This window comes from Nerophis lumbriciformis, linkage group LG01, assembly GCF_033978685.3.
Source record: "Nerophis lumbriciformis linkage group LG01, RoL_Nlum_v2.1, whole genome shotgun sequence".
NCBI classification, from domain to species: Eukaryota; Metazoa; Chordata; class Actinopteri; order Syngnathiformes; family Syngnathidae; genus Nerophis; species Nerophis lumbriciformis.
Genome location: NC_084548.2, coordinates 23,907,235 through 23,927,500, shown reverse-complemented (window position 1 = coordinate 23,927,500; position 20,266 = coordinate 23,907,235). Strand labels below are relative to the sequence as shown.

The 20,266-nt window shown below is 39.9% G+C and overlaps 1 protein-coding gene across 5 annotated transcripts in view; it reads left to right on the top strand.

Annotated features, from left to right (window-relative positions):
* The window catches only part of pnpla4 (patatin-like phospholipase domain containing 4), a 24,749-nt gene extending 11,128 nt beyond the window's left edge, over nucleotides 1-13,621 (top strand). Inside the window, exons 2-6 of one of the 5 annotated variants that reach the window (XM_061977766.1) lie at nucleotides 6,711-6,805; nucleotides 6,875-7,010; nucleotides 8,997-9,062; nucleotides 9,141-9,252; nucleotides 13,181-13,621. In XM_061977766.1, coding sequence (XP_061833750.1) covers nucleotides 6,711-6,805; nucleotides 6,875-7,010; nucleotides 8,997-9,062; nucleotides 9,141-9,252; nucleotides 13,181-13,269 — 498 coding nt within the window. In that variant the 3' untranslated portion in view covers nucleotides 13,270-13,621. Of the gene's footprint in view, nucleotides 1-6,710; nucleotides 6,806-6,874; nucleotides 7,011-8,996; nucleotides 9,063-9,137; nucleotides 9,297-13,180 lie in introns of those variants that run through there. The other 4 variants (XM_061977773.1, XM_061977758.1, XM_061977780.1 and 1 more) reach the window with 4 other exon arrangements.
* Nucleotides 13,622-20,266: the final 6,645 nt, after the last annotated feature.

Below are 20,266 nucleotides of genomic sequence, written 5' to 3'. Positions count from 1 at the left end.
GGAATACAATGATTTGCAAATCCTTTTCAACACAAATTCAATTGAATGCACGACAAAGACAACATATTTGATGTTTAAAATCATAAACTTTTAATTTTTTTTTGCAAATAATAATTAACTTAAAATTTCATGGCTGCAACACGTGCCAAAATAGTTGGGAAAGGGCATGTTCACCACTGTGTTACATGGCCTTTCCTTTTAACAACACTCAGTAAACGTTTGGGAACTGAGGAGACACATTTTTTAAGCTTCTCAGGTGGAATTCTTTCCCATTCTTGCTTGATGTACAGCTTAAGTTGTTCAACAGTCCGGGGGTCTCCGTTGTGGTATTTTAGGCTTCATAATGCGCCACACATTTTCAATGGGAGACAGGTCTGGACTACACGCAGGCCAGTCTAGTACTCGCACTCTTTGACTATGAAGCCACGTTGATGTAACACGTGGCTTGGCATTGTCCTGATGAAATAAGCAGGGGCGTCCATGGTAACGTTGCTTGGATGGCAACATATGTTGCTCCAAAACCTGTATGTACCTTTCAGTATTAATGGCGCCTTCACAGATGTGTAAGTTACATACTTGCCAACCCTCCCGGATTTTCCGGGAGACTCCCGAAATTCAGCACCTCTCCCGAAAACCTCCCGGGACAAATAATCTCCCGAAAATCTCCCGATTTTCAGCCGGAGCTGGAGGCCACGCCCCCTCCAGCTCCATGCGGACCTGAGTGACGTGTCGACAGCCTGTTTTCACGTCCGCTTTCCCACGGTATAAACAGCGTGCTTGCCCAATCACGTCATAACATCTAGGGCTTTTAGAGAGTGCAGTGTACAACCCACCTGTTCCCAATTTGCCTGTTCACCTGTGGGATGTTCCAAATAAGTGTTTGATGAGCATTCCTCAACCTTATTAGTATTTATTGCCACCTTTCCCAACTACTTTGTCATGTGTTGCTGGCATCAAATTCTAAAGTTAATGATTATTTGCAAAAAAAAAATGTTTATCAGTTTGATCATTAAATATGTTGTCTTTGTAGCATATTCAACTGAATATGGGTTGAAATTGATTTGCAAATCATTGTATTCCGTTTATATTTACATCTAACACAATTTCACAACTCATATGGAAACGGGGTTTGTATAAACTGCAACATTTACAAACAGCTGAGAAACTATAATCAAAATAATGGGGGTGTAACGGTACGTGTATTTGTATCGAACCGTTTCGGTACGGGGGTGTACCGAACGAGTTTCCACACGGACATATTAAGTAGCGTACTGCATATTGTGTAAACAATACTCAAAATGCCGGACATTTGAGGCATTTAAGAAACTCGCCCTGACAGCCCCGCAAAAGAGGACATGTCCGGTGAAAAGAGGACGTATGGTCAGTATATCGTAGCCCATTAGCTGCTAGCATGCTAGCAAAAGACGACATGTCCTCTTTTGCGGGGCTGTCCGGGCGGTGTTTCTTAAATGCCTCAAATGTCCGGCATTTTGAGTTAGGGTTGTGTGTATTTTCAATGTACATTCAGTGTTAAGAAGGTTAAAAACAAAACAAATTGTGCGTGCAGCAGCATTCGTGAGGAAGGGAGAGAGACAGAGAGAGCGAGAGAGTTATGATAAACGCGTTTGCGTCGCCAGGCTCTGCTTTTTATCGATAGATTTATGAGATTACATTTTTTATTATCTATAGCAGGGGTGTCAAAAGTGTGCATTTTTGTAACATTTTCCTTGTTTTATTTGGCAAGTTGAAAGAACATGGCGCCAGTATGCTGTTTTTTTTCAATAAAATACTGGAAAAGATAGAAATTTAGTTTCTCTTTTATCCGATTATTAATCGTTTAATCGAAGTAATAATCGACAGATTAATCAATTATCAAATTAATTGTTAGTTGCAGTCCTAATATATATATATATATATATATATATATATATACAGTGTTTCCCACACATACATTTATTTGTGGCGGCCCGCCACGAAAGAATTACGTCCGCCACAAATTGATTTTTCGGCTTTTGACTCGCTCGACCGCTCATAAAAGCAATGGGACTCTGTCTGTGAATGTACCTTGTAGTTACAACTCCGGTGCAGTAGGTGGCGGTAGCCTACTATGCATTGTAACTCCGCCAATAGCACTTAATTCACCTGGTGGGCCAGAAGAAGAAGAAGAAGAAGAGGGGCGGACGGACGGACGGGATCAAAATACGAGGGTAATATATGTTATAGGTAGATAGGTTATAGCTGCATCGCTCGCGGCTCGTCATATATTTAACGTTAATCCGCGATTTCACCGAGCGTTTCACTGACGGTGAGCAGCCTGACGCTGCTTCATTAACACCGCCGCTGTTTGACTCGGGGGCCGTGGCAGACGCACGTAATAACAGTCACCTGTTTTCATACCGACGAGCTAACGTGTCCAGGTTATAACCCCGTTGTCAATAAACACATGTGGACTGAAGCTAAAATGTCCACTGTCCACTGCAGCATGTGAATGCAATGAATAGAATAAAATCTGAGCCAACCAGCTGTTAAAATGTTGTCCAGGTTAATGTTTTGGCCATTAAAGGCCCTTCATTTCAAGATTTCAACTGTGATCGGGCTTTAAACAGGTGGCTGACCTGTTCAGATGGGTGTAACTGCTACTGGTCAAATAATGTGAAATAGCATTTAATTTTACATGTATGCAATGCCATTTAAATGTAATTATAGATAATAATAATAATAAATACTGTGTAGTGTTGTAAATAGTCAACGGGAAGGATTTTAGTAAGATATAAGCCATGAGCACTACACAGCCAGAAAAAAACCTAGGCAGGACAAGTAAAAATATTGGGGCAAGTAGATTTGAGAAGTCGGGCAAGTAGAAAAAAACCTTAACGTTGAACCCTGCATGTGTTGAGCTGCTGCCGCTTAAGGTTAGACGGCACTGTACATAGAGCAGTTCTGCTCGTTAGTAATAAATTCTAATGTTGGATGTTCACTCCTTCACACAGATGAGTATAGAAAAATATTTTCAACGGCCGAAAAGGGCTCGACTTGGAGAGGAGGTAGGCCTACAGTCCGGACCACAGGTGCGACCTGTTCAGCAGCAGCAGGAGGAGGAGGAGGAGGTTGACTGACTGTGGCAGGACACCTCTGCCTCTGTTTCACTTCATGTTGCTGGTAAATAATATGGTTGTAGTAGTAGGCTAAAGTTAAATTATTTAGTATTCACTAATTAAAGGGGAAGAGCTTTAAGAGACATTTTAGCTTTTATATTTTATAAGATATATTTTTTGTAAGAACCACAATTAATAAATATATTTCAGTGAATAACTAATTGTTCAAATCTGTATATAAATATGTACATAAAGTGTTGTAATTATATTCCAACTCCGCGTTCTTCTTGGTCATCGCCGCTGCCGCCGCCACCCCCCACCCCTCGACCACACCACCACAAATATATGCCTGTCCTGTGGGAAACACTGTATATATAGATATATAGATACATATATATATATATATATATATATATATATATATATATATATATATATATGTATGTATATATGTACATATATATAAGGCTGAAACGACGCGTCGACGTAGTCGACATCATCGGTTACGTAAATACGTCGACGCCGTATTTATGCTTCGACGCGTCGCATATTTACGTCACACTGCCGTCATGGCGGAGCGCAAAGCAGATGATGCGAGCGGTGCGAGCGAGGGAAAAAAAGCACGCCAAAAGTCGTCAAAAGTGTGGGAGTATTTCAATAAACGGCCTAATAATGTTGTAGCGGTGAACAGCTGTCTCGTCAGCTGACGCGCGAGCTCGCAACCGTGGCTGTTTAGCAACCAGCCAAACCCCACTTAATAAAATTATATTTTATCTTAGAGCACATCCGCATCCCTATTCACCTAGGCAACCCCAGGAAATGTATATAATTCGGCATTATTTCGGCCAGTCGGCTTATATAATAATACCTGGGATTTATATAGCGCTTTTCTAAGTACCCAAAGTCGCTTTACATGTAGAACCCATCATTCATTCACACCTAGTGGTGGTAAGCTACTTTCATAGCCACAGCTGCCCTGGGGTAGACTGACGGAAGCGTGGCTGCAATTTGCGCCAACGGCCCCTCCGACCACCACCTATCATTCATCATTCAATTCACCGGTGTGAGTGGCACCGGGGGCAAAGGGTGAAGTGTCCCGCCCAAGGACACAACGGCAGCGATTTTTGGATGGTAAGAGGCGGGGAGCGAACCTGCAACCCTCAGGTTTCTGGCACGGTTGCTCTACCCACTACGCCATGCCGCCCCCTTATATGATCAGAGCCGATCAGTTTACGTTCACGCGCAGGTATAACGCGGCGCGCTCCCGTCTCATCTGCTGGTGCGCGAGCCCGGTAATTAGACAGCTTTGTCAAATCAAGGAGTACAAAAGACGCCAGCGCAGAGTGGAAAAAGGTTTAGTTCATTACAGATAACCAAGAGTTGTGCCAAAAGTATGTAAGATTTAATATTTCTCTTCAATCTCACCAGCGTGTTGCGTTGGTGAGATTGGGGGGGGGGGGGGTTGTGTCCATGTAGCGTGCTTAGTCTGGAGGCTAAATACACACAGTGTGTTATGTAACTGTTGTTTAGTGTTGATATTCTTTGCTTAGTTTGATAAATGTTGGAGCAGTTTGCTTCATCAGGAGGGTGAAGTCGCTCAATTTAAAGTGTTGGATTTAACTGTGTTGGATCATTGGCTGCTGGTGAGGGGATAGAAAAAGGGGCATTTTTCTACCAGTAGACAGCGTTTAAGATTGAGTGTTTCACTGCTAAATTAATAATATATTTATATTGAATATGGATTTTAAATATGTATCTAAATAGGTGGTTAATTGGTTAGGTATTTATGTATTTGCATATTGGGTTTTCTGTTGCATTTATCTATTGTGTTTCTGGGTTTAAATGTATTTTATATGTATCTTGGTGCATTTATGTTGAGACAATTTATTTAAAATCTGTTTTAACTTAAAGGGAAAATATGTGTCCATTACCTTGCACTTGTTTAATGGTTAAGAGTTTGATAGCCTAATTAATAATTGTAAATTATGGGATTGATAATTGATTGATTTTTTACAGCATGTTGATCTTGTGGTGTTTTGTCCTTAAAGGTTTTTCACCTACTAAAGAAGCTAAAGGCTACTAAAGGCTACTAAAGACAGCTAATGACAGCTAAAGAAACTAAAGTCTACTAACACTGCTAAAGACTGCTAAAAAGACTAAAGAAGAAAAAAGAAGCTGTTTCTTCGTTGGAAAAACTGTTGCAAACTAAAGGAAAATAAAAGGAAAAAGTAACTACGGTCTGGTCTTTTGAGTGAAATCCAGAAGCCACATTCAGCATTGGTACATCCCTTCAAGTGTGGGATAAGCACAGCGAAAAAAGCAAAACACTTGACAGTTGTTGTATGCACACTGTGTCGAGCGGAAATGGCCTATCATAGCAGCACAACGGCTATGAGCGAACATTTGAAAAGAAAACACCCGACAGCGTTCTTGCCATCACCATCAACTAGTCAATCGTCCGCGTGAGTATACGTTGTCATCATTACACAAAATCATGAATGTGTCATTTGTATCTGCGTTGTAAATTCATAAACTCAAACACTGTTTCGCTCTGAGAGGCGCGTTTGGCGTGCCTGTTCAGTGTTTACAAAGACGCGCTCCTCTTTAACGCTAACGTTAATTAGTTGTGCAAATACCTTTTACAACATTAACAGTTACATATACTATGTACAAACGAACAATTAACTTTCACTTTAATCATACTATCATTGTTGTGTTATTAAGCAAAATAAGCAATACTTTTACTTTTGTTGAAATGTTTATACTGTTACAGAATATTTCGTTTTGCACTTTTTTGTATTGGATGTTTATCTTTATTTTTGCACATTTTAAAGCAAAATAAGCAATACTTTTACTTTTGAAATGCTTATACTATTGCAGAATATTAAGATTTGCACTGGATGTTTACTTTTATATTTGCACATTAAAAAGCAAATAAGCTACTTTTAATTTTGTTAAATGTTAAAAGTTTTAAATGTTTACATTGTTACAGAATATTTTGTCATGTTGTTGTCAATGTTGACTGAGTGGCCATACTTTTTTTTTTTGTAAATAAAAGTCATGCCTTTTGAAAAAACTGGCCTACATTTATTTTTTCATCTTCATTTTAAATAAAAAAAATAATCGGTAAAAGGAAAAATAATCTATAGATTAATCGAAAAAATAATCTATAGATTAACCAATTAATCAAAAAAATAATCTATAGATTAATCGATAGAAAAATAATCGTTAGCTGCAGCCTTACATATATATATATATATATATATATATATATATATATATATACATATGTACATATATGGGTTTGTGTGTGTGTATGTACGTACGTTCGTATATCTACTGTGTATGTATGTATGTATGTATGTATGTATATATATATATATATATATATGTAAGAGATGAAGTAGTCTTGTGATTTTTTTCCCACACATACATATATATACATATATATATATATATATATATATATATATATATATATATATATATATATATATATGTGTGTGTGTGTGTAGCAGCATTGTTTGTCTTAATATTTCACAGTTATTTATTCACAATTTCTAATAGTGCCTGTTATTTTATATTGTGTTACCTTGTGATTTTTTTCTTTTTCAGCACTGCAAAGACTTTACGTATAAATTAGCTACTAATGTGAGACAACAGAGATTTGGGGCAGTCACCCCTGGATACAATGTCTTGCTCAAGCTGCGGTAACCACACATCAGATGTCTTACAACAACTGGAGCAGACAGACTTAAAAGTGTTGGACTTCTTTGCAGGGAAGGCATTGAAGAGATGCTTCCTGCTGATGCCCACATTCTGGCATCTGATCGCCTCCATGTCTCATTGACGCATTTCAAAAGCGGGAAGAACCACATTGTGTCCGAGTTTAAGTCCAGAGAAGACCTCATCAAGGTGCGTATACACACACACACACACACACACAAACACTAACATACTGTACATATCAATCATGTACTTTTAAAACACTGTGACAAATGTTTACCCTTCCTGGGTGGTGAGGGTGAGACTGCTGACGTCAGATGTGTAAGTGGGACAGTATTGACAGTTAATGTTACATCAGATGTGAGAGATGACATCAGATGTGTAAGCGGGACAGTTGAGAGTTGCTAAGAATTAATCGTTCATAGAAGATTTCATTGGAACTGCTGGGGGTAATTTTTGACCCCATTTGTGAAAGAGTGAGTGGTGATACAAACACTGCAATTCCTTAATATTAATGAAAAAATAAATCAAAACGTAAAGGATCTCTTGTCAAACATGTTTGAGAAATACTTGGAATATGAAATTACTATACGTTTTGAAGAATAATAACCCAGTTATTGCAAAAACGCATTGATTTTAATTAGGGTCATTTTTGACCCCATTCGTGGAAGACTGTAGGTATTAGTAGGTTGGGCATCCAAGGGTTTTAATCGTTTTTACTCGTTTAAAATAATCAAAATCAAATTTAGATGAATTGTCCAGCCCTAGATAGGGTTATAGTATCAATACTTATGCAAATTAATATTGTATCGTTTGAGTATTAATACATTAAGTATTGATTCTCTTTACAAAATTAGCACGTACTCCTTTGCCAAGACCACTACACGCAGACCTCTGTTATTTGAAAGTTTTTTTCTTAATTTTGTGTATAATCTACTTCTTCTAAGCACTGTCCTTTAAACTCACTTTGTTTTGACCCATGTTTGGAAAAACAAAGTTATGTTTTGCTCGATCTTACAGGGTTCACTGTGACATTCTCTGTGCTAATGAGTTGTTGGGAGGCTTATGACGCAAATTGTTGCTCGTACTAATTAATCGGCAGAAAGCTCATAGCCCAAAAAACTTGTGAGCTTTGGCTCTCTTTAGTGAAAATGGACATATTTCAGACATAGTTTCAAGCAGTAATACATTGTAATTGAATAATTTATAAACTGTGACTACTTTGATTAAACATTTGAATCATTTGATTTTTTTATCATTTACAAATCCAGAACAATAGATGCTATTTTGTAATCAGGGTCATCTTATAATCGTGTTAGTACAGTACTTCACACATCCATCCATCCATTTCTACTGCTTGTTCCTTTCGGGGTCACGGGGGGTGCTGGAGCCTATCTCAGCTGCATTCGAGCAGAAGGCGGGGTACACCCTGGACAAGTCGCCACCTTATCACAGGGCCAACACAGATAGACAGAAAACATTTACACTCACATTCACACACTAGGGCCAATTTAGTGTTGCCAATCAACCTATCCCCAGGTGCTTGTGTTTGGAGGTGGGAGGAAGCCGGAGTACCCGGAGGGAACCCACGGGGAGAACATGCAAACTCCACACAGAAAGGTCCCGAGCCCGGTATTGAACTCAGGACCTTCGTATTGTGAGGCACATGCACTAACCCCTGACCGCCGTTCTGCCCTGTACTTCACTTAATCAATACAAATTAATTTATAATGATAATAGTACCAATTAGTTTTATTTAAATAATGCTTTTTAAAGATACTCAAAGACTATTTGCAACAAAATGTAATAAGAACAAATAAACAATACAAGTGTATATTGAAAAAAGGAAATGAGAATACAAAATGGAAATTGAGTTGTCCAGTATTAAAATTTGTTTTAGGGGAGTTTATAGCAGTTATTTGAAGGTTGTAGACATTTCTACACATTACACAAAATAACCTAAGTTCAATAAACAGTCACAGTAAAAAAAGACTGATTTTGAATATCAGAATAAGATTGTACAAGATTTCAGTTTAAATTACAGAATCAAGACTGTAAAAGTTGTAATTACATTTTGTTGCAGTTCGAGGCTAAACTCCTTTCAAGCTCATCCCTTTTTATTAATGTGGCTGTGAATCATTGATCTTCATTATTTGTATTTGTTACTCCCTTGAGGCTCTCCTGGCTAGCAGTTGTGTGCCAATCTATGCTGGATTCCAACCGGTGGACTTCCGAGGACAGGTACTAACTACTGTAGCTCTTCATTGCAAAACCATGTGATATGTTTGCATTTATGCTTTTTATTATGTTTGTCAGTAGAAGTGGATTGATGGCGGGTTCACCGACAGCCTTCCAATTCTGCCTGTGGGTCGAACCATCACTGTGTCCCCGTTCGCTGGGCAGCAGAACGTGTGTCCTTTGCATAAGGGCAGTGAGTTTAAGACTCAACTTAGTTTGGCCAATATGAACATAAATGTGGGTATTTCAGAGTGTCTCTAAAGTATGAAAAAATTAGCTTTAATACACATATTATCCAATTGTTATAAAAATAGTAATACAAAAGATATTTGTGAGTCCCACCAAAATAATAATGTAACAGTAGAGTTATAAATGGTAAATGGGTTATACTTGTATAGCGCTTTTCTACCTCCAAGGTACTCAAAGCGCTTTGACACTATTTCCACATTCACCCATTCACACATACATTCACACACACATTCACACACTGATGGTGGGAGCTGCCATGCAAGGCCCTAACCACGACCCATCAGGAGCAAGGGTGAAGTGTCTTGCTCAAGGACACAACAGACGTGACGAAGTTGGTAGAAGGTGGGGATCAAACCAGGAACCCTCAAATTGCTGGCACGGCCACTCTCCCAAACTTGCCACGCGGCACATGACAAATATTTTTCTACCTACATTGCATTCAGAATGTATTCACAGCGCTTCTCCACTGTTTCCAAATGTTATGTTGCTGCCTTATTCTAAAATGGAATGAATTCAGTTTTGACCTCAAATTTCTACAGACAATACCCCATTATGACGATATAAAACTTTTTTTTTTAATTGCAAATTTATTAAAAACAAAAAATTACATGTAAATTAGTTTTCAAAACCTTTGCTCAGTACTTTGTTGATGCACCTTTGGCAACAGTTACAGCTTCAAGTATTTTTGAATAGCTTGTCACTGTTACGATCCGCTGCCCGGATCATAGTTTTTATATTTTCTAGTCACATGTGTTTTCAGGACCTTGAGTTTTTGTTTGTTTCAGTTGCCATGACGGCAAATTGCTTACACCTGCCTCTGGTTAGTGTCCGGGACGCGCACCTGTTGCCCGGGCGCTAATCAGAGGGCTATTTAGTCTTTGCCCTGGCCTCACTCGGTCTGGCTTCCTAGTTTGTTCCCACACAACTGATGACGACGTTTATTTCATGTTCCTTAGCTGCTAGTTTTCACGCTAGGCTATTTTGGTTTACTAGCTCCCACGCTAGCCCTTTTGTTTTGCCTTTTGTGCTACGTGTATGTCTTTTGTTTATTCATCGTATGATTTATATGTTAAATAAATCATATTCCTACCTGCAAGCTGTGTCCGAAGCCGTCTGCATCCCTGGGAGAACACACCCGCATCACGATGCGACCACGTCGTTACAGTCACAACTCTATTTGGGCAGTTTCGCCCATTCGTCTTTGCCGATTACGCTTTACAGCACTTCTCAAGCTCCATCATTTTTAATTTTCCTGAGGGAATCAATAAAGTACTATCTATCTATCTATCTATCTATCTATCTATCAAGTTGGATGGGAAGCGTTGGTTTTTATCTCGGATGTCTTTGCTGCATTCATCTTAGTCTAGTCAAGGAGGTGACTAGACTAAGGCCCCGTTTACACTAACGATAAGGTTATCCGGGGTAAATCACACCTAACCTTATCCGTGTCCACACACAACAATGCCACCGTTTAAGACCCTCGCCCCCCTCTGTCCGCCGGCGCAACGCAACCTAGTATGTATGCGCGGAAAATGCGCACGTCATAGCCATCTCCAGTGTTGCTTTGTGTGCAAGTTCTTAAATGTAACTTATCTGAACAATATCCAGTGTTGTGGTATTTCAATTAACTGGATTTCAGTGTGCTGTGGGGCCCTATTGTAGTGAATCACACCTGAGACATCATAAATTAAAATAATCTTTATTAGACACATAAAGAATGTGACAAAGAACATTTAACATTAATCTATCTAGGGATCTAGATAACTGGTCAGGACACTCCTCACTCTTTTGCCTTCACCTTCATTGTCCATTCGTTTTTGGTGACTTTATATACTCTGGACCGAGACGTTGAGTCGGCGACATAAATGGCGGACAATAACTGATACAGTCTGCTTTGCCAGTCCGAATGCATTCGCCGTTTTCCTCGACGGCAAGGTAATACAAAGCACATGCTATGTTTTTTTATCACATCCACGGGAGCTCGCATTCTCGTTGACTCTCCTTCGACAAATGGACAAAGTTTTTCTCTAAGTAGCATCGCAGCTGACCCGGCCGGACATTGGAAATTTCTCTTGCCGTCTGAGAAGTGTTGTATACCAAATAGCTGCGATCGCTTTCTCTTAATGTATTCATATGTGATTTCCACAAGCGTCTGTACATGTAGAAGAAGGAGAAACACGGGCATGTCTGGATGACTCGCCTTCATATTTCCAGTATTTACCTCCGAGCTACGAAACCGCTTTATTATGAAGCTGGCTGTGGCGTGTTCTTTTTGACGTCACTTCCTGTGTGGGCGAGGTCTTTCTGGCCTCACTTCCTCTCCGAACTCACTTTGTAAACAATTAATGAGTCCATACAAAGCTAAGTGCCGGAGATTCAAGAATTACACGGCTGACTTACACGTGTAAAAATTTGTCCGAGGAGGGGGACCTTAAACGCTAGTTTAGTGTGGCTGAAACGGGGCTTAGGCTAAATAATTATTCGTTTAAAGAGTTAAACGACTTAGTGTAGCATGGCCTAAGATGCTGTGCTCCATTTTCCTGCAAATGATGCGGCCATATATTGTTCATCCCCTGCTGTGGCGCAAACTTTTGAGCTCCTGCAGTCTGCTTTTGATGTTGTTCAGTACAACCTGACTTATGTATACTGTGTTAATTTAAATGTAAATTTAAAGGGGAACTACGTTCCTGCAGTCTGCTTTTGATGTTGTTCAGTACAACCTGACGTATGTATACTGTGTTAATTTAAATGTAAATTTAAAGGGGAACTAAATTTTTTGGGGAATTTTGTCTATCATTCACAATTATTATGAGAGACATGACGATAGATGTAATTTTATTTTTTTAGCGTATTAAATGCATTTAATCAAACATTTGCTTACAATGGAGCTTATGAGAGCCGCACAATTCCGCTTATAAAGCCCTGAAAAACAACCAAACATCTCTATTAAGGTTTTATATACATGGTGTATTTAATGTTATAACTGGAACATTTATCATAACATTTAATATTTATGTGTTTTGATGATGTTAAGCATTTGTGGCGCAATCATTTCAAAAAAGCTTTTCAGCGTCTGCTTTTTTTTTTTCTTCATCACTAATTATTACTCACTGCAGACTTCATGAGAACCAACAAATATAATAAAACATCACTTACTGTGCAAATCATAATCCTCACAAAGAAAAGGGGTTGGGGGCGGAGGGGGGACCAAGCGTCTTCTTGTGTCCTCGCCAGTTTCGGGTCCTAAATAGCTGTCAACTTGTCGGAATACCTACTCAAACGTCTTCTGTCCAGGTGAGATGAATGATGTATGATCTAGAATAAACGTACAGGGAGCAAGCAGCAGACCACGCAATGATGTAAACATAGGGACACACGGAAGTGATCCCAGCGCTGCTGTAAATAGTTCACCTGTGTTAGCGCTTATAATAACAATATTACTAATTTTTGGTAATATTCAAATCACAAAATGTAAATAGAGTATTGTTGGTGGTTTTTGAATGGTTATTTATTAGATTTTATTGGCGAAAGAGTGAAGCTCCAAATGGCTGCGCTGTAGGCGGACTTTTATTTACATTTTACAAGTTAGAATGCATTAAAAAGAATCCATCCGTCATGTTTTTCATAATGATTCTGAACGATAGGCGAAATTTTAAAAAAAAGTGCAGTTCCCCTTTAATTTGTCAGTGAAACAGGTACAGTAACTTCATATTGCTTCACTGCCAATTACAACATAAAATATGATAAAAGCACAATTAAAATGGTGCTAAAATACACTCCAATTTATAATATTCAATATGTATTAGTTGGGATGAAGTTTGCTCTGTGGACAATAATACTAAAATTGGGCTTTTCTGTCTGGTTTCCCCCAGTTTTCAGTGGAAAACATCAAACGTCTGAACCAGGCTTTGTTCCCGCCATCGACCTGCCGCATGCAGTCCCTCTGTCAGGAAGGTTTTGATGATGCCATGAGGTTCCTCAATCGGGAGGGTTGGATAAGCTCGAGGATTGAATGAAATATGTTTTCACATTCAATAACTGTGGAGGTTCCAGACCAGGGATTGGCAACTCGCAGCTCTTTGATCTGGCTCCCTTCGAAATATTTTTGTAAACTCCGGATTGAGCAAAAAATGCATTTTTGAAAAGAGATCTTTAAATTCTGACCCTTTTAGCACATGATTGTGTCCTGCCTGGGGGGCAGGAGGATTGCGTGAGTGCAAGAAAAAAGAAGCAAAATCTTGGAAGCACACAGTGTAATTCTACATGAACAGAATCCTTTGCCTGTAAAATAAATAAAACATGCTTAAGTGTTATGATGGTGCTGTGTGATATTTTTCTGTACCTAATGGGGCAAAATTTCTCCCTATGTCATGATCCCACATGACCGTTTGAAATATGTGTGTTAGATCAGTGTTTTTCAACCACTGTGCTGCGGCACACTAGTGTGCCGTGAGATACAGTCTGGTGTGCCGTGGGAGATTATCTAATTTCACATATTTGGGTTAAAAACATTTTTTGCAAACCAATAATTATAGTCTGCAAATGATGTGTTGTTGTTGAGTGTCGGTGCTGTCCAGAGCTCGGCAGAGTAACCATGTAATACTCTTCCATATCAGTAGGTGGCAGCCGGTAGCTAATTGCTTTGTAAAGGCAGGTGAAAAGGTGTCTTATGCTTAAACCAAAAATAAACAAAAGGTGAGTGCCGCTAAAAAAAGGCATTGAAGCTTAGGGAAGGCTATGCAGAACGAATGTAAAACTGAACTGGCTACAAAGTAAACAAAAACAGAATGCTGGACGACAGCAAAGACTTACTGTGGAGCAAAGACGGCGTCCACAATGTACATCCGTACATGACATGACTATCAACAATGTCTCCACAAAGAAAAAGAAAAACAACTGAAATATTCTTGGTTGCTAAAACAAAGTAGATGCGGGAAATATAAGACATGGAACTGCTACAGGAAAATACCAAAAGAAGAGAAAAAGCCACCAAAATAGGAGCGCAAGACAAGAACTAAAACACTACACACAGGAAAACAGCAAAAAATTCCAAATAAGTCGGGGTGACGTCACAGGTAGTGACAGTACACCTACTTTGAGACAAGAGCTATAGTGATGCATGCATGGTTAGGGTTTAAATTCATATCCAACAATTGCGACAACGACTTTTTACTGTCAACTGAGTTTATGATTTCTGCTGGTGGTGTGCCTCTGGATTTTTTCAACGCAAAAAATGTGCCTTGGCTCAAAAAAGGTTGAAAAACACTGTTAGATGATAAAGGTTGTTAAACCCTGTTCTACATCCAATGGTTTTCAGGGGATGGGAGACCCTGATATTTATCAGGACAGAGGCCGAGAATAAAGCAGTAATCCGTGAAACAGGTATACTGTATATTCCATCCATCCATTTTCTACCGCTTATTCCCTTCGGGGTCGCGGGGGGCGCTGGAGCCTATCTCAGCTACAATCGGGCGGAATGCGGGGTACACCCTGGACAAGTCGCCATCTTATCACAGGGCCAACACAGACAGACAGACAACATTCACACTCACATTCACACACTAGGGACCATTTAGTGTTGCCAATCATTAATACCCAAAATTGCTTTCCTCATCAACATAGTCATCATCACAAAGTTTTGTTGTACTTGTGCAATGATAATAAAGACCTATTTATAATCTTACCTAGAAATCCTGCTGTGAATTTCACTTTCTGGAGTTAATCTCCCATTCTTTTATAACTGTGATTACGATGTCGGTTTACAGTGATGCTGAGAATACTCCCAATACGAACACACACACTCACACGCAGACTCCAATTATGTTATGTACTGCAAGATCATTTGCTGCTTCTGCTAATGGGACTTATTTGAAGCCTCTAAATTATGAGTGTACACCTTACCAAGACTAATCTCCAGCTTCATTTAATATTTCAGCTGATTGTTAATGACGCACGATCTCCAAACAAGCATGACGGAAAAGCCTAGTCACTGGCTTCCAACTGCTGACTTCACAAAAGGCACTGCGCCCACCTGGGAAGCTTAGGATGGATAATACATTTTCCCCCAGGATCTGCCAGGCCTCACACTTTGAGCATGACAATCTTGCAATTTAACCCTTTCTCACGCCACACTTGACATTTCTCAAGCATATATTTCCCCATCCACTACTCTATATTTTTTTCAGGATAATAAACTTTGGCCCTCGTGGCTTGCCGTGACTGACTGAGCAGACCAATATCATCAGTCCTTTGAGCCTGAATCTAATGGTGTGTTCTATTTGTAGTGGGAAGTCGGAATGTCCAAATTCCTAGTCAGAATTTTAACTGGAACGCCCCTCGACGTCAAATTTCCAACTCGGAAAGTCATCTCCGAGTTATTTTCAAATATGGCTGCTCTGGATGTAATTTGATTCACAAACAAGGATGGGGCAAGGATCACTACTTTGCCAACAAATGCCTGAGCAAACTGTTTAAGAACAACATTTCTCAACGAGCTATTGTAAGGAATTTAGGGATTGGACCATTTACGGTCCGTAATATCATTAGAAGGTTCAGAGAATCTGGAGAAATCACTGTACGTAACATAGAATGCCCGTGACCTTCGATCCCTCCGGTGGTTCTTCATCAAAAACCGACATCAGTGTGTAAAGGATATCACCACATTGGCTCAGGAACACTTCAGAAAACCACTGTCAGTAACTACAGTTTGTCGCTACATCTGTAAGTGCAAGTTAAAACGCTACTATGCAAAGCGAAAGCCATTTATCAACAACACCCAGAAACGCAGCCGGCTTCACTGGGCCCGAGCTCATCTAAGATGGACTGATGCAAAGTGGAAAAGTGTTCTGTGGTCTGACGAGTCCACATTTCAAATTGTTTTTGGAAACTGTTATAGGCGCAAAGTTCAAAAGCCAGCATTTGTGATAGTATGGGGGTGTATTAGTGCCCAAGGCATGGGTAACTTACACATCTGTGAAGGCACCGTTAATGCTGAAAGGTACATACAGGTTTTGGAGCAACATATGCTGCCATCCAAGCAACGTTAACATGGACGCCCCTGCTTATTTCAGCAAGACAATGCCAAGCCACGTATTACATCAACGTGGCTTCATAGTAAAAGAGTGCGGGTACTAGACTGGCCTGCCTGTAGTCCAGACCTGTCTCCCATTGAAAATGTGTGGCGCACTATGGCGCAATAATTCCACCTGAAAAGCTTAAAGAATTGGTATCCTCAGTTCCCAAACGTTTACTGTTTATATAATAATATCTTGTCTTTGCAATATATTTAATTGAATATAAGTTGAAAAGGATTTGCAAAAAAAATAAATAAAGGGTTATACTTGTATAGCGCTTCTCCACCTTCAAGGTACTCAAAGCGCTTTGACACTATTTCCACATTCACACACACATTCACACACTGATGGCGGGAGCTGCCATGCAAGGCGCTAACCACGACCCATCAGGAGCAAGTGTGAAGTGTCTTGCTCAAGGGCATAACGGACTTGACTCGGCTGGTAGAAGCTGGGGATCGAACCAGGAGCCCTCAGGTTGCTAGCATGGCCACTCTCCCAACAGCGCCACGCCGTCCCCAATCATTGTATTCTTTTTGTATTTACAATTTACACAACGTGCCAACTTCACTGGTTTTGGGTATTGTATTTGAGTTTAGGTTATGTTGGTTGGTTATGGCTTCTTTGGTCACATTTTCCTAATGCTTTTTTTGTGGTTGTGTTCAAGAATTTAGAATTTTTTTGGCCTCGTCGACTTGGAAAAAATAAAAAATAAAGCTGAATCCTGGTCATTGAGTAAATCCCTGTCCAAAACTCTGAAGCAAGTTGCCTTTTCAAGTGGGGGAAAGCTGTAGTTTAAACCTCACATGAGTGAGGGTCACTTGACAGCCATTGTATCCATATTTCACAGAAACAACATCTTGTTTTGGACTCCTGAGGTCTGTTTTAAAGTTCTGACCCAGATTTCAGGCTTCACTTGTCTTGAGTGACACAAGGAGTGAAGCTTTCCCTGTCCTCGGGGAGGGCAGCGCCACTCAACTGAGCCATAGTTGGAAAGATGGCCATGTTGCTGCTTGGTTCACCTGCTTGCTGCTTGGGATTTGTCTGAGCCAGTGAAGAATTCATGGAATTTGGACTCCTTTCTCACAAATTGTGGACTTTCCTTCTGTTCATTTGGAAAAATAAAAGCAAGACCTAATCAAAACAAGTTACAAAAGCATGAGTTACTTGTGTTGCTACTGTTAAAAGTGACAGTATAGAAATAGCAGAGAATATTTGTTGGTTTGGGTATTCTCCTTTGATTTGGCAAATACCTCAATTTTAAGGTCACAGTTCAGTTATTTTTTGGTAAAAATTATTTTACATTAAAGTGCTTTGCTTTTGTTTTTAATGATTTTTAGGATGTAGCACAAAAATTCAACCGACAGGTATCTACAAACCTCGTTTCCATATGAGTTGGGAAATTGTGTTAGATGTAAATATAAACGGAATACAATGATTTGCAAATCCTTTTCAACCCATATTCAGTTGAATGCACTACAAAGACAAGATATTTGATGTTCAAACTCATAAACTTTTTTTTTTTTTTGCAAATAATAATTAACTTAGAATTTCATGGCTGCAACACGTGCCAAAATAGTTGGGAAAGGGCATGTTCACCACTGTGTTACATGGCCTTTCCTTTTAACAACACTCAGTAAACGTTTGGGAACTGAGGAGACACATTTTTTAAGCTTCTCAGGTGGAATTATTTCCCATTCTTGCTTGATGTACAGCTTAAGTTGTTCAACAGTCCGGGGTCTCCGTTGTGGTATTTTAGGCTTCATAATGCGCCACACATTTTCAATGGGAGACAGGTCTGGACTACAGGCAGGCCAGTCTAGTACCCGCACTCTTTTACTATGAAGCCATGTTGATGTAACAAGTGGCTTGGCATTGTCTTGCTGAAATAAGCAGGGGCGTCCAGGGTAACGTTGCTTGGATGGCAACATATGTTGCTCCAAAACCTGTATGTACCTTTCAGGATTAATGGCGCCTTCACAGATGTGTAAGTTACCCATGTCTTGGGCACTAATACACCCCCATAACATCACAGATGCTGGCTTTTCAACTTTGCGCCTATAACAATCCGGATGGTTTTTTTCTTCTTTGATCCGGAGGACACGGCGTCCACAGTTTCCAAAAACAATTTGAAATGTGGACTCGTCAGACCACAGAACACTTTTCCACTTTGTATCAGTCCATCTTAGATGAGCTCAGGCCCAGCGAAGCCGTCGGCGTTTCTGTGTGTTGTTGATAAACGGTTTTCGCCTCGCATAGGAGAGTTTTAACTTGCACTTACAGATGTAGCGACCAACTGTAGTTACTGACAGTGGGTTTCTGAAGTGTTCCTGAGCCCATGTGGTGATATCCTTTACACACTGATGTCGCTTGTTGATGCAGTACAGCCTGAGAGATCGAAGGTCACAGGCTTGGCTGCTTACGTGCAGTGATTTCTCCAGATTCTCTGAACCCTTTGATGATATTACGGACCGTAGATGGTGAAATCCCTAAATTCCTTGCAATGGCTGGTTGAGAAAGGTTTTTCTTAAACTGTTCAACAATTTGCTCACACGTTTGTTGACAAAGTGGTGACCCTCGCCCCATCCTTGTTTGTGAATGACTGAGCATTTCATGGAATCTACTTTTATATCCAATCATGGCACCCACCTGTTCCCAATTTGCCTGTTCACCTGTGGGATGTTCCAAATAAGTGTTTGATGAGAATTCCTCAACTTTATCAGTATTTATTGCCACCTTTCCCAACTTCTTTGTCATGTGTTGCTGGCATCAAATTCTAAAGTTAATGATTATTTGCAAAAAAAAAACGTTTATCAGTTTGAACATCAAATATGTTGTCTTTGTAGCATATTCAACTGAATATGGTTTGAAAATTATTTGCAAATCATTGTATTCCGTTTATATTTACATCTAACACAATTTCCAAACTCATATGGAAACGGGGTTTGGACAATAAATAACATTTTCAAATAAAAATATTAATTACCTCCAGCATACAGAAAAATTAAAGGATGTGAAGGCCACTTTTATTCCATTTTGTGCATTAGAGATACTAAAACTAATTCAAGCAACTTTATTATGCCAGCACACATGAGATGGCACGGCATTCAGTAATTAATTTCATGGTTTGAAATTGACTCCAATGTAGGTCAATACATTGTAATGCTCCGCAGTATAGAGACGCTTTATTATCGACGGAGAACATACACGAGCTGCTGTTGGCCACAACTCACCCAGTGTCTCTATGTGGCTAGTAGCCCTGCCTGTCTCCAGTCTGTCACTAGGTGGCACTAGCAGCTGAACGAGAGCAACAATGGTGGAATGTGGGGAACTTGGATCCACCAAACGTCCGACCCACCAACAGCGGCACAAACTGGGGAATTGTATGTAGCCCCTGTATGGTGCCAACCGATATTGGTGCAGGGCAACCTTTCTGCCCCTTTTGTAAACTGTAACTCCGTAAACTACCTCCCCCAACCTCTCAAGCCCCCTACACGGTCCGTTTCCAAGACTGTCCAACTTGAGGCAATATCCTTTCTTTTTATGGACGCTACACCCAAACCGTCTGTCCTGAACTCCAGCCCTTTCCCCCGCATGTCGTGGTTCCTCTTTTGCCTCAAACCAGCATTTTCCAGCTGGTCCCGAGCAAAGAAATGTGCTGCCTCCAGACAATCTGCAGCTTCCAGGCTTACGCCAATCCCGGTTGATCCCCTGTGCTACCCGGTGGTCTACCAAATGCCAACTCTTATTGAACTGATTGATTATAGTGATAATCAGTGTATGTTCATAAATAAGTATATATATTAGTAAAGTACCATATTTTTCGGACTATAAGGCGCACTTAAAATCTTTTCACTTTCTCAAAACTCTACAGTTTATAACCCGCCT